This window comes from Bubalus kerabau, chromosome 11, assembly GCF_029407905.1.
Source record: "Bubalus kerabau isolate K-KA32 ecotype Philippines breed swamp buffalo chromosome 11, PCC_UOA_SB_1v2, whole genome shotgun sequence".
Classification (NCBI taxonomy): domain Eukaryota; kingdom Metazoa; phylum Chordata; class Mammalia; order Artiodactyla; family Bovidae; genus Bubalus; species Bubalus kerabau.
The window spans coordinates 22,541,645-22,554,962 of record NC_073634.1 but is presented as its reverse complement, the minus strand read 5'-3'; the positions used below and the strand labels follow the sequence as shown (position 1 = coordinate 22,554,962).

Sequence of the window (13,318 nt, the reverse complement as noted above, 5' to 3'; positions counted from 1 at the left end):
AATTTGTGTTTTTTGACCTTCTTATCATATCTGTCTTTGCTATAATTGATGAGAACATTGATGTAGACAAGTACACTGAAAGCAGGGCTTACTGAGAGCATATAAATTGATGAGGTTGTTAATCTTAAGGACAAAGAAATGTGGTCAGAGAACCATCTAGAAGTACAGGAGAAAGGATGTCGAAGAAAAGCAGGATACTTGACTTAACCATCTGAAACTATTTTCCATTTTCTTTTGTTATAGGACGGTTCCAGAAATAATTCCAGGAAGGTGAAGAGGTGAGTATCATCATGCATTGGACTTATTTAGAAATGAAGTTTTATTTCAGATCTAGTTTATTCATCTTATTTATGAAGTCTTCATTATTTATATTGTATGCCCTTATTTGAGTGGAGTTTCAGGAATTCAAAGCATGATTAAAGCTCACAGAAATCTTGAAATCTACGAACAAATAATTTTAAATACAGAGAGAAGTCTTTGAACATATGCACACAATACATTGTAGACACAAAGGCCTATGGGACTATTGGTTGAGTAATTGGTTAAGGGCATTCTTTTGGACAAGTCTGACCGAAGAAGTGGGCTTGTAGAGGTATTCTTAAGGGAAATGTATTATGTGGATTCCCTGGTGACCAAATGGCTAGGACTTGGCACTTTCACTGCTGAGGGCCAGGTACAATTTCTGGTTGGGGGAATTAAGATCCCATAAGCCACATGGCACAACCGAAAAAAAAAAAAGAGAGAGAAGTGTATTATTTTGCAGACAAGCAGGTAGGGTAGAAATGTTATCATAACTCAGGGAAGAAATAAACGATCAGATGTTCTGTAAATTAGGGAGACTTGGCTTCTTGAACGGAAGAGAAAAGCAAGGATGTGAATACAGTCAGCAGTGGGAGTGAGATGGCAGCAGGAGCCACTATGAGGCACTGGTACATTCTGAACAGTAGGTAACACTTGCAGAAAGATGACGCCAGATGCTGGTGTTCAGATGGAGAGAGGCGAGGTCTGTGTGTGAGATGGTCAGGCCATCAGACTGATCCAGTGATGGGGAGGAGGAGAATTTGTGAGACAGACTGTAGAAGAAGAGTAGACATGACTTGAGGGAATAGAATTAAAGAGCTGGGTGAAGAAGATGCAAAGGAAAAAGGAAATGAAGATTGTTCCTTGTGAATGAGATGCAGACAAGTGTCATGGCACTCATGGTGTCAAGGGAGTCGAAGACTTGGAGGGAAGACTGTTGTTGTCTAACTCTACAATCCCTTGGACTGTAGCCCACCAGCCTCCTCTATGCATGGGAATTCCCAGGCAAGAATACTGGACTGGGTTGCCATGTCCTTCTTCAGGGGATCTTCTTCACCCAGGGATCGAACCCTCATCCCTTGTGTCTCCTGCATGGGCAAGTGGATTCTTTACCACTGCGCCACCTGGGAAGCCTGGAGGGAAGATAAGAATTTGTATTTGTTTAGTTTTAGGTGGCGTTTGGACTTCCAATTGTAGGAGGCTTACCACCAGCAAGGAATAAATGACAAAGGAAACACAACCAGGATGAGAATTCAACAAGACCGATTTCCTAAGGTTTTGAGTCCAAAGGGAGAAAAAGAGGCTAGCGGCATGCTGGCAATCAATGTGTTAAGGCTGAAAAACACAGGAAAAGAGTGAAAAATTGTTAGAGCACAGAGAACCCCATTGTTTCTAAAGACAAAGGTTAGAACCTTTGCTACCCTGCTATTCTAATAGTTGACTCATAATACAAAAAAGCCTAGTGCATAGCATAACATCCACTCTTAATAAGTTATACTTGATTTTAGTTTTGAATTTATGTGCTTCTCTTAACTTTTAGAAGTTTGGCGCCTACGTTTGTCTCTCCTGTGAAGACAGAAGAAAACATTTATAGTGTGGACTTAAGGTAAGAGGGAAAACCAAGAAAAAGAAAAAGAATTTGTTTAAGGATACATGTACAAAAGTTGACAAATGTTTCTTAAGGGACAGTTGAACATCAGGCAAGTTAAGTTATATCTCTCCCTGAACAGTTTGTTTTAGCTCAATCAGGCCCACAGAGGTTCCTTGCCTCATGGAGGAGTACAGATTAGATGTGTTCAAATGGAATGTGGTGTCTGTGTGGTACTCATGTGGGTTTCTTTGACATCTCTGGGAGGTTTTAATATTGAAAACCAATATTTCTGTAAACCAGTAATTTTTTTTCAACAAAAGTACTCCTGCAGGAATCAGATTAGATCCATTTGAATCTGTTTTCCATTTTCCAGCTTCATAGCAGATTTCACTTTTAAAAGTGTTCCTTTGGTGGTCGATCGCATGTTTGAGCTTAAATAAAGTATCTTTTAAAAAGGAGGCCTATTTGCAACAGAGGAACATCGAGTACAAACTTAAGAAATAATAATGCTATGCTATACTCTGCTAAGTCACTTCAGTTGTGTCCGACTCTGTGTGACCCCATAGACAGCAGCCCACCAGGCTCTCCCGTCCCTGGGATTCTCCAGGCAAGAACACTGGAGTGGGTTGCCATTTCCTTCTCCAATGCACGAAAGTGAAAAGAGAAAGTGAAGTCGCTCAGTCGTGTCCGACTCTTAGTGACCCCATGGACTGCAGCCTACCAGGCTCCTCCGTCCATGGGATTTTCCAGGCAAGAGTACTGGAGTGGGGTGCCATTGCCTTCTCCAAGAAATAATAAAGAATCACCAAATATTTAATAAGTACCTAATATATATCTGGCACTGTGCTGGGCATCGTATTTATAGCAGGAACAGTAGAAACAGCCCCCGTCCTCCTGGAGTTTTTGTGGGGATGATAATTACACACTGTGATCAGAGGTCTAAAGGAAAAGCCATGGTGTGGTTGGGGACCCTTGAATTTAGGGTGAGGGATGAGGCAGGGCTTTCTCTGGGCCACATTTGTGGGGAGGCCTGAGGGATGAGTTAGCGCAGGGCAGTGGGGAGCCCCTGGTACTCTGCGAAAGAGGAGCACATGGGAAGACGAAGGTGGGACAGGTAATGTGAGCACCCGAGGAACTGAGAGAAAGCCATGTGCCGGGAGGGCAGTGGCCAAGGAGCCGGGGTCACCAGACAAGCCGGAGAGGGGACGGGGACGAACAGGTGGCGCCTGGTAGCCTATGTCAGGGTTTTCTGGGTTTTGCTGAATGCAGGGGCAGGCTTGGGAAGCGTTTGGCCAATAGTCGTGATCAGACTTAGTATTTATCACACTGATTGCTATGAGGATCGTGGATTGGAGCAGAGGAAGGTGAGGAGGTGGTGTGTCTTGTGAAGAGGGTTTGGTGGGAGTCTTATTGGAAGCTTGGGCCAATGGGGGAAAGTGGGCAGACACCCGCAGATGTGTTTTGGAAAGAAAACTGGCAGGTCTTAATGATGGAATGTGGGGCAGGAGAAAGAGGGGAAACCCAGAGAGTTGCAAACATAAGCAGGCTCATTTCTTGTATAACAGCTTGGTGGTAGCAGGGAACACAGTTTGGCACTCTTCTCTAAAGTTTTATACTTGGAATAAAAGATTCTTTACCATTCTTTCATGCAGCCAGGCGGTGACTGACTCCCAGGAGTGATCTGTTATGTTGGGATGGGAAGAGGGAAGAATTATCCTTTGTGATTCAAGAGTTTCTGTGAAATGGATCCTTCTTACTCAGAAGGGGAGAGTCCTGTTTGTTATAGAGTCCATTTCACTAGCGCCTTTAAGGGAAAGCAGAAGGGTCGGAGTGGAGGAACAGAGGACATTGAACTCAGAATAACAGCAGCATTTCTCTCTCAAGGTTGGTCAACGATTTCACAGAATTAACACCAATTGGCTCAGGTGGATTTGGCCAAGTTTTCAAAGCCAAACACAAAATTGATAAGAAGACTTACGTTATTAAATGTGTTAAATATAATAGTGGGTAAGTAGTAATATTTTATTTTTTTAAATGTGAACTTGCACTCTTCTTTTTTACGTATCCTCTTCTTCATTAGTATATTTTTTTTTCCTGGTCCTCCTTGAAAATATTATTCATGAGGAGAATGATATTTGGCTTACTCTGAAATGACCTCACTTTCCCATGGTTACTTTAATTAAAAAATGGATATACCATTGATTATCCTTGAGGCTATGTTGATGAGAACTACAGTTATAAAATCTTTTAGCTCAAGGTGACCTTTGAGTTTTTCTAGTCTCATCTCCTTATCTTACAGAGGAGGAGAGTGAGATTCGAAGATGTGAACTGATTTGCCAAAGGTAAAAGCTCCTTGATAATTGTGCTGGTTGTCTATTATTGCATAATACACCACTCCAAAATGCAGTGGCTTAAAAAAGTTATGACCAACCTAGATAGCATATTGAAAAGCAGAGACATTACTTTGCCAACAAAGGTCCGTCTAGTCAAGGCTATGGTTTTTCTAGTGGTCATGTATGGATGTGAGAGTTGGACTGTGAAGAAGGATGAGCGCTGAAGAACTGATGCTTTTGAACTGTGGTGTTGGAGAAGACTCTTGAGAGTCCCTTGGACTGCAAGGAGATCCAACCAGTCCATTCTGAAGGAGATCAGCCCTGGGATTTCTTTGGAGGGAATGATGCTGAAGCTGAAACTCCAGTACTTTGGCCTCCTCATGCGAAGAGTTGTCTCATTGGAAAAGACTCTGATGCTGGTGGGGATTGGGGGCAGGAGGAGAAGGGGATGACAGAGGACGAGATGGCTGGATGGTATCACTGACTCGATGGATGTGAGTCTGAGTGAACTCCGGGAGTTGGTGATGCACAGGGAGGCCTGGCGTGCTGCGATTCATGGGGTCGCGAAGAGTCGGACACGACTGAGCAACTGAACTGAACTGAGCTGAAACACCAAATTGTTATTATCTCTTGTGGTCCTGTGAGTTGACTGTGCTCACCCGGGTCATTCATCATGCATTTGCAGCCAGGAGTCATCTAAAAGCTTGGCTTGGCTGGACATCGGAGATGGCTCTCACATGGCTGGCAGTGATGCTGGCTGTGGCTACAAGTGCAGCTGGAGCTGTTAACCAGAGCGCCTCCACCTGCGCTTTATGTGGCCTGGGCCTTTCACAACTTAGTTGTTGGGTTCTAAGAAGGACTGTTCCAGAACAACTCATCCCAGGAGGAAGCACTCTTGGAAGTTCCGCATCATATTGATTAAACAAAGTCACTATGGTCAGCTCGAGGGAGAGGGCAAATAGACTCTTACCGCTTAGTCTGAGCAGTGGATGCGAGCATGGGCAGAGAAGAAATTAATGATGACCATCCTTGGGCCCTATCTCCTGTGGTAACAAGGTGAAGATTTAGAACTCATCCTCTGGAATTCCAATCTACTGTGTTCCCACCATATCTCAAAGCTTCCCATGTTTGTTTTATGTATTATCTGTGCCCCTCCCCACCCCCACCCCAATTATTGGATAACAGAACTCCTTTAGGAAGGAAGACACAGAGGAAGGAGCTCTGAAATCCCATGTTCACCGATCTTGCCTGTTATTTTCTGGCAGCTGTTATTATTTGTAATTTGGCCAGACAGATCCCTCAAGGATCAGAGAAGGAGATGGAAAAGGGATATAAGTGAACTAAAATGGCATAAGAAAAGAAGCAGGTGTGGTGTCTTAGATGCTCTTCATCCAGTCAAACCAACCTATTGTTTGTCCCGTGGACAAAGCCTTGTGGTTGAAATACCTTCATCCTGCTGCTACTGCTGCTGCTAAGTCGCTTCAGTCGTGTCCGACTCTGTGTGACCCCATAGACAGCAGCCCATCAGGCTCCCCAGTCCCTGGGATTCTCCAGGCAAGAACACTGGAATGGGTTGCCATTTCCTTCTCCAATGAATGAAAGTGAAAAGTGAAAGTGAAGTCGCTCAGTCGTGTCCGACTCCCAGCGACCCCATGGACTGCAGCCCACCAGGCTCCTCCGTCCATGGATTTTCCAGGCAAGAGTACTGGAGTGGGGTGCCATTGCCTTCTCAGACCTTCATACTACTTGGCATCAAAACAAGGCTTTTTCCTTCATTGTTTTGCTTACCAGGAATACTGCTGTTCTTTCTATCCCATAACATCTTTTTTAACGGTAATCCTTCATGATGATAAGGGTGCAATACCTTGAACATTTCTCGTGGCTTCATAGATTCAGTTCAGTTCAGTCGCTCAGTCATGTCCGACTCTTTGCGACCCCATGGATCGCAGCATGCCAGGCCTCCCTGTCCATCACCAACTCCTGGAGTTCACTCAGACTCACATCCATCAAGTCGGTGATACCATCCAGCCATCTCATCCTCTGTCGTCCCCTTCTCCTCCTGCCCCCAATCCCCCCCAGCATCAGAGTCTTTTCCAATGAGACAACTCTTCGCATGAGGAGGCCAAAGTACTGGAGTTTCAGCTTCAGCATCATTCCTTCCAAAGAAATCCCAGGCTGATCTCCTTCAGAATGGACTGGTTGGATCTCCTTGCAGCCCAAGGGACTCTCAAGAGTCTTCCCCAACACCACAGTTCAAAAGCATAGATTGGTACAGCACAGTTAAAAATACACTTGGAGATATGCATCGAGAAGCATAAAAGTATTTATATGCTTTGACCTGTACAGCACAGTTAAAAATACACTTGGAGATATGCATCGAGAAGCATAAAAGTATTTATATGCTTTGACTTATGGATTTCCTATTGGGAACCTATTCAAAGGATATTACCCAGATTACAGGAAAAGTTATTCAAGTAGATAAAAATCACAATGTCATTTATAATAGTGAGAAATTAGAGCAAACAGAATGTTCAGCAATAAAGGAATGATTTAGTATGTTTTGTGCTCTCCTCTGATCAATGACTGTTTTGCGGTCATTAAAAGTGAGGGTTATATCCAGCAAGAATGAGGAGACGGAGCCAAAGCAAGAACAACAACAAAAAAAAAAGTGAGGGTTATATACTGTAAATATTTATATACACTATGAATGGTACAATGCTAGAAGTTGCTTCAGAATAATGCAGGGAAAGATGAGGAAGTAGGTAAGAGTATACAGGAAACAAGATTGGCCAGGAGTTAATTACTGTTTCATCTGATGGCCAGGTAGGGGTTCATTCTACTATTTGCTCTACTTTTTAATACTTTTGAAATTTTACATTAAAATGTTTATACATGATGGTTAGACAGATTGTATAGTAATAGGGAAAAATTTAAAGATAATATATGAGAAAACATTAGATAAATATATATACTATAATTGCACATATGTAAACATGTATATGAAGAAAGACTATAAGAAATCATCTAAACTCATAAGTGTGTTAGGATTGTGTTAATATATGAGTAATTTTTTCTCTATTTTAATAAATTTTACATCATACAGAACTTTTCAAATTAAAAAAATAAGTTGCAAAATGTTTGCTTATCCTTTCTCATTCTTGAAATCTCATATACTCCACTTAGCATAGGATTGTCATAACTTTTACCTACGCATCCCTGTAAAGCTCCCACGCTGTGCAGTGAAATTTCAGTTTCTCTGCATAGATCACCCTCTGTGTGTATTTTTGCCATGCACTGAAAATGCTGAATTAGGTTCTTCATGCAGCTTGGATTACCTACCCTTGCTGCCCAAATGGAGTTTGCTTTTGAAATCCAAAGTGATTTTAACACAAGTCTAAATAAAACATAATGGATGATTTTTATTTTAGATCCAAAAAAAGTTTGCATCTGATAGCTCACAAGAGTACTACCTGTGACTTCTAAATTGTCTGAGGTTTGAAATAATTTTAGTCACTGTTTTGTTTTTTTCTTATGTTGAGAGTGAAAACAGCTGATTTTTTTCTGTGTTCACTCTTTCCTTTTGAGAGCTGCAGGCGTCCATTCTAAACCTTGGTGTGGGAACCATGGCAGCTGTTTAATAAGAGAATATTGGTGATTGTCTCCTATTGCTCAAGGTGTTTTGTTATTATCAGGGATGGATACTGACGCCTTTATGTTCCCTGTTTCTTTTAACTAGGAAGGTGGAGCGTGAAGTGAAAGCTTTGGCAACACTTAATCATCCAAATATTGTTCACTACCACAGTTGTTGGGATGGGCATGATTATGATCCTGAGCAAAGCTTAAATTCTTCAAGGTAACTAAAAAGAAACTCTCATTGTCTTAATAGGAGGAGCGAAACTTGTTTACTGTGTATGGGTCAGTGGATAAGGCCACTAATTATTACATTTAATAATCATAACCAGAAACTCTGAGACACTGTTGTGCCTCCATTCTACAAATGAAGAGACAATGAATAATCTTTTCCTTGCTGCAAATTTGCTTTAAAAAACGTTTTTTTAAAATTGTCCTCTGTGGCTTCCCTGGTGACTCAGATGGCAAAGAAGCTGCCTGCAATGTGGGAGACCGGGGTTTGATCCCTGGGTTGGAAAGATACCCTAAAGAAGGAAATGGCAGCCCACTCCAGTAAATTCTTGCCTGGAGAATTTCACTGACAGAGGAACCTTGTGGACTACAGTCCATGGGGGTCACAAAGAGTCACACAACTGAGTGACTAACACTGTCTGTGGTTTTTGAAATCTCAGGCTTAGGTTTCCTGACTCTGTTGTTTAAAGTACAGGCTTTCTCACATGCTCTGACTCCAGTCCAGGTGGTAAATGCAGTCTTGTGAAGAAGGTTTGCCCGTGCAGACAGCGCAACTGGAGGCCGCCCTCCCCCCAGCGCTAACGCTCTTCTGCTCCACTCAACTGGTTGGCAGGGTGCAGTCACGGGGTCTCTTCTGTGTGTAATCATACCGCTCATGGTGAGGTGAAGGGCAGCCTAAATAATTCCAAGACCCTGAGCTGTGATGGGGGTACCCCCCCGGCCCTTGCATTACTCATATTTGTCTAAGGCAAGCCACTGGAAAAGGACTGAAGGGTTATAAAGAGCCTCCCTTTGAAAGTCACCCAGTGTTCCTTGGAGACAGTTCTTTCAGTGCAGACCTAAGGCCATGGTGAGCCTGTTTATTCACTGTCTCCTGACTCCAGCCCTGTCTCCACACCATGTAATTTAGAACTGTATCTTTAGTTTCAGAAGTACCATCCGCATATGGACTTCAGCTTTTAGAAAATTCCTGGCTACCTTTTTCTATTTTCTAGCCAACATATGCTCAAAGAATTTAAATTAATATTAAAGCCAACTTAGTTCAGAAAAGAACAACTACCATGTTTAGCAAAATTGGTCCTCCTTGCTGTGAGGTGTGTGCTTAGTCGCTCAGTCATATCCGACTCTTTGTGATCCCATGGACTGTAGCCCACCAGGCTCCTCCGTTCATGGGATTTTCCAGACAAGCAAACTGGAGTGGGTTGCCATTTCCTACTCCGCAGGATTTTCCCAACCTAGGGATCAAACTCGCGTCTCTTGAGTCTCCTGCACTGGCAGGCAGATTCTTTGTCACTAGCACCGCCTGGGAAGCCCTGCCTCATTGCTATACCTCATAACCATTTTTTACTGCATCAGTCCCTAACCTTTTTGGTGCCAGGGACTGGTTTCATGGAAGACAGGCTTTCCATGGGCCAGGGAGAGGGGATGGTTTGGGGATGATTCAAGCGTATTACATTTTTTGTGCTCTTTATTTCTGTTATTATTATAGAACCTCCGCTTCAGATCATCAGCATTAGATCCCAGGGGTTGGGGCCTCCTGCACTGTTGTTTTCTTCTTGTTTTTCCTTTATCGCTCTCCCATCAAACTATAATCCTCATGAGAGTAAGGCGAGTGTCTAACTCATTTTCTTATCTTTAGGTGCCTGTTCTGTGTCTTTTGCAAAATAGATGCTCTGTAGAGCAATGGTGAATTAAAATGTTTCAAAATTACAATATATAATAATGAAATTTGGTTTTCTGCAATTTGGTCATGCTTAGGCTTCTCTTCCTATCTATTAGCAAAGATAGTCAAGGACCTTCAGTGTTCAAGAATGGGAAGGCTGCTACTTTACAATTTAGCTAACTAAACAAAGCTTTGCTATCTGGGAACTTATGACCTAAATAAAGAGTGGTTTATTATGTGTTGACTCACATTTGTTATATTTAGATTTCTGTTTTGAGACATGTTTGGCATTTTTAAGAAGGTGTCATTTTTTAAATTTAATTTTTAAGTGTATTTTTTATAAATTTTTTTTTATTGCTACTTATACAGTGAATTTTATCCCAGATCAAAGACTAGGTGCCTTTTCATCCAAATGGAATACTGTGATAAAGGTACGTTGGAGCAATGGATTGACGAAAGAAGAGGCAAGAAGCCAGACAAACGTTTGGCTTTGAATTTCTTTCAACAAATAACAACAGGAGTGCATTATATACATTCAGAAGAGTTAATTCATAGAGACCTTAAGGTGAGTGGAAAATGTGCTATATTGAGAATTGATAAATAGAATTTATTAATGTGAAAGTCTGTCTTCGTTAGTTTTAGAATTGATCGACAGTCGTGAGGAAATAACATCTCTGATCCTGTAAGGTTAGAGTGGATATAGCACTTGCCCCAGGTTCCAATCTGTAGAATCAATCAGGAGATTGCCAGGGCTGTAAACTTACTAAGATGCTGAGCTCTGCAAGAAGCAGCTCATTGCTCATTCACTCCTGGTCCTATTTGCCATCCTGGCTGATACCTTCCCTCAGTTGTAAACACTAACCGCTTTAGTATACTGGACATTTCTGTGCACATAATTCTTGTGGCTGGCACATCAATTGAGTGCTCTGTCTCTGCCTCTACTGCTACCCAGGCTTGTCTGAGAGGCAGAAGAGACTCTGGTGACTCTGGCTTTGGGAACACGATTCTAACTTTTTAAGTCATTACTCTTGAAGGCAGTCACAGCCACTAAGTCCAGAGTCTCGAATTTGCTTGGCACTTGGTGAGACATCTCTGCCCCATGAAAATTGCAGCGATGCAAACCTTGGAACATGCCGTATACTTTTGTATTTTCATTTTCTTCTGGCTTCCTAGCTTCTCATGGTCTAGATGAGCAGTTTTCCCATTTCCTCCTCAAAATCAGACAGAAGAGCTTTTCAGTCTTCCCTCGGCACTCACTTCCCTGTGATTTGCATACAGTCATCAAAAACCTCCCATGCTGAATCCTGTCACCAAACTTGCTCATGTGCTCACATGAGACACTCTTCTACCTGTCTGCTTTTGTCTCAATTTCTTTATGAGCCTTTCCTGGTCATTCGGGATCAGACAGAAGCACCTCGTCTATATGGACCTTGGGCTTATCCCACATGTCTAAAACAGCCAGGAACGAGAAACAAAGAAAAATGTTCCTTGAGAAAAATAAGCAGCCATGTACATAGTTGTTTGTTGGCCTTGGTAGGAAAAGATGGCCCTTAAGAGGTATTGCATCCTTGGTCTTCTCAGGGGCTGGATGTCTGATGCCTTCATATTGGCTGCCTCTGGTTCCAATATCTCATGTTGTTAATAACAGTATTTGAAGGTGTTCTTTGAAGTTGGAAGGATATAAGGACTCTGTTCAAAAGAATACATTTAAAATGGCTATACGTTCACTTTGAAATGAATCATATAAAGTTAAATAAGAAATTAAGCGTAATTATCTCTTTATACAATAATTTGCAAATAAATTATCTACTTACACAGTCATCTCCTCTACTCAGAGGTTTGGGTATTTCCTCCCAGGCCCCCATCAGGATGAGTTAATGAAAATGCTTAGTGCTCCCTTCTCCCACCACGTGGTTGGCCAGTTCCCTCCTGTATCCTGCACTGCTCACACCTCTTGTCGGGGAGTCATCTTTTCTTGTGTCTGTAGAGTGTGTTTGCCCTATGTCTGCAGGTGCTCAAAGGTCAGACTTTCATCTTTTTTAACTTGCTAACTTCACTGATACAGTTACTGCTTTTTCACATCTGAGAGAAGATGTAAATGAAAGTGTGCATCTTATTTTGTGATGCTTTGCAAAATACCTGCTACTGGTGGCTTTGCCAGATAATGGTCTTTACCCAATAAAGCCCCTGTTCTATGAAGTCAGCCAGCATTTACCATAAGAACTAGACCAAAGATGCTGGTGAGAGACACAGAGGTTTCTGGAGAGAGGGCTTATGGGCTGAGGAGGTTCAATTTCCCAATTGCCCCAGGCTCCTCGGTCACCTTATTCTTGTGCCTCCTGGATAGAGTTTGCACCCCTTTTTTTTGCCACACCTTGTGGGATCTTCGTTCCATGACCAGGGATCAAACCTGGGCCCCCTGCAGTGGAAGCACAGAGTCCTCATCAACAACCTTCCTGGTTTCATGGTCTTTAGAATATTAGTCAATACCTTCTACATAGTTGTGGAATTCTCATTCTGTTCTTCCTTTTTTTTTTTTTTCCCATTGTGCTTAAAGAATTATGTAGAAAAATATATTTCAGTGCTAGGCATCAGCTTCCAGTTAACTTGGTATGCCTTCAAAGACAGAGGGGCTGTGTTTGTTAAGAAGTCAGAAGCCTGGAGAAATGGATATAAAGGAAGCTCCCAGGGAAAATTCTGCACAGGGTATTCTGCAGCATTACTGGGAATGGACTCATTCTGAGAATCTCAAGATCGGAGAGGATCTTAAGGGTGTCTCCTTCAATCCCTTTCAAATGCTGGACTCGTGTTTGCAGTGTTTCCACCAAGTGGGTGTCCAGCCCTGTCTTGACTACCTTGTAGGATGGGGAACTCTCTAACTCCCATTTGTTGGACCACATTATTGCTATATTCAGTTCAGTCAGTTCAGTTGCTCAGTCGTGTCCGACTCTTTGCTACCCCATGAATTGCAGCACGCCAGGCCTCCCTGTCCATCACCAACTCCCGGAGTTCACCCAAACCCATGTTGTATTAGGATATATTAAAAGCAAGTCTTGGGGTCGTTTCCATCCTCTAGTCCTGGATCTATCTCCACAGGGACCAGGCAGGAGTGAATCCATCTTTGACTTATCTTCAGCTATCTGAAGGCAGCTATTCCCCAAGCTTTCTCTGCTGTCAGCTAAAATGTCCTGACTTCCTCAGTTAGCATTTTAAAGACTGATATTAATAAGTTTCCTGTTTTGGGCTACCTAGGAGCGGGTAAATGCCTTACAAGTAAATTTAAAAATAGCTGTTATGAAGTATGAATTGGATATGTGATAAAAGTCTGTCAAATTAGTACTTACAACATATTTTTTCGGCAGCCAAGTAACATATTTTTAGTAGCTATGAACCAAATCAAGATTGGAGACTTTGGACTTGTTACATACCTGAAAAATGATGAAACGCGGACAAGTAAAAAGGGAACATTACGATACATGAGCCCAGAACAGGTGAGGTCCCCTTTCTTTCTGTCTAGATATTTTTTATCTCTTTCATTTTTTAATTATAAAAATAACAGGCACTCATAAA

General features: G+C 42.2%; 1 protein-coding gene across 2 annotated transcripts in view; it reads left to right on the top strand.

Annotated features, from left to right (window-relative positions):
• EIF2AK2 (eukaryotic translation initiation factor 2 alpha kinase 2) overlaps positions 1 to 13,318 on the top strand; it is a 37,266-nt gene that overhangs the window by 17,658 nt on the left and 6,290 nt on the right. For both annotated transcript variants that reach the window (XM_055539812.1, XM_055539811.1), the window contains exons 8-13: positions 244 to 278; positions 1,841 to 1,906; positions 3,776 to 3,898; positions 7,961 to 8,077; positions 10,133 to 10,313; positions 13,111 to 13,239. In XM_055539812.1, the coding sequence (XP_055395787.1) occupies positions 244 to 278; positions 1,841 to 1,906; positions 3,776 to 3,898; positions 7,961 to 8,077; positions 10,133 to 10,313; positions 13,111 to 13,239 (651 nt within the window). The remainder of the gene's footprint in view (positions 1 to 243; positions 279 to 1,840; positions 1,907 to 3,775; positions 3,899 to 7,960; positions 8,078 to 10,132; positions 10,314 to 13,110; positions 13,240 to 13,318) is intronic.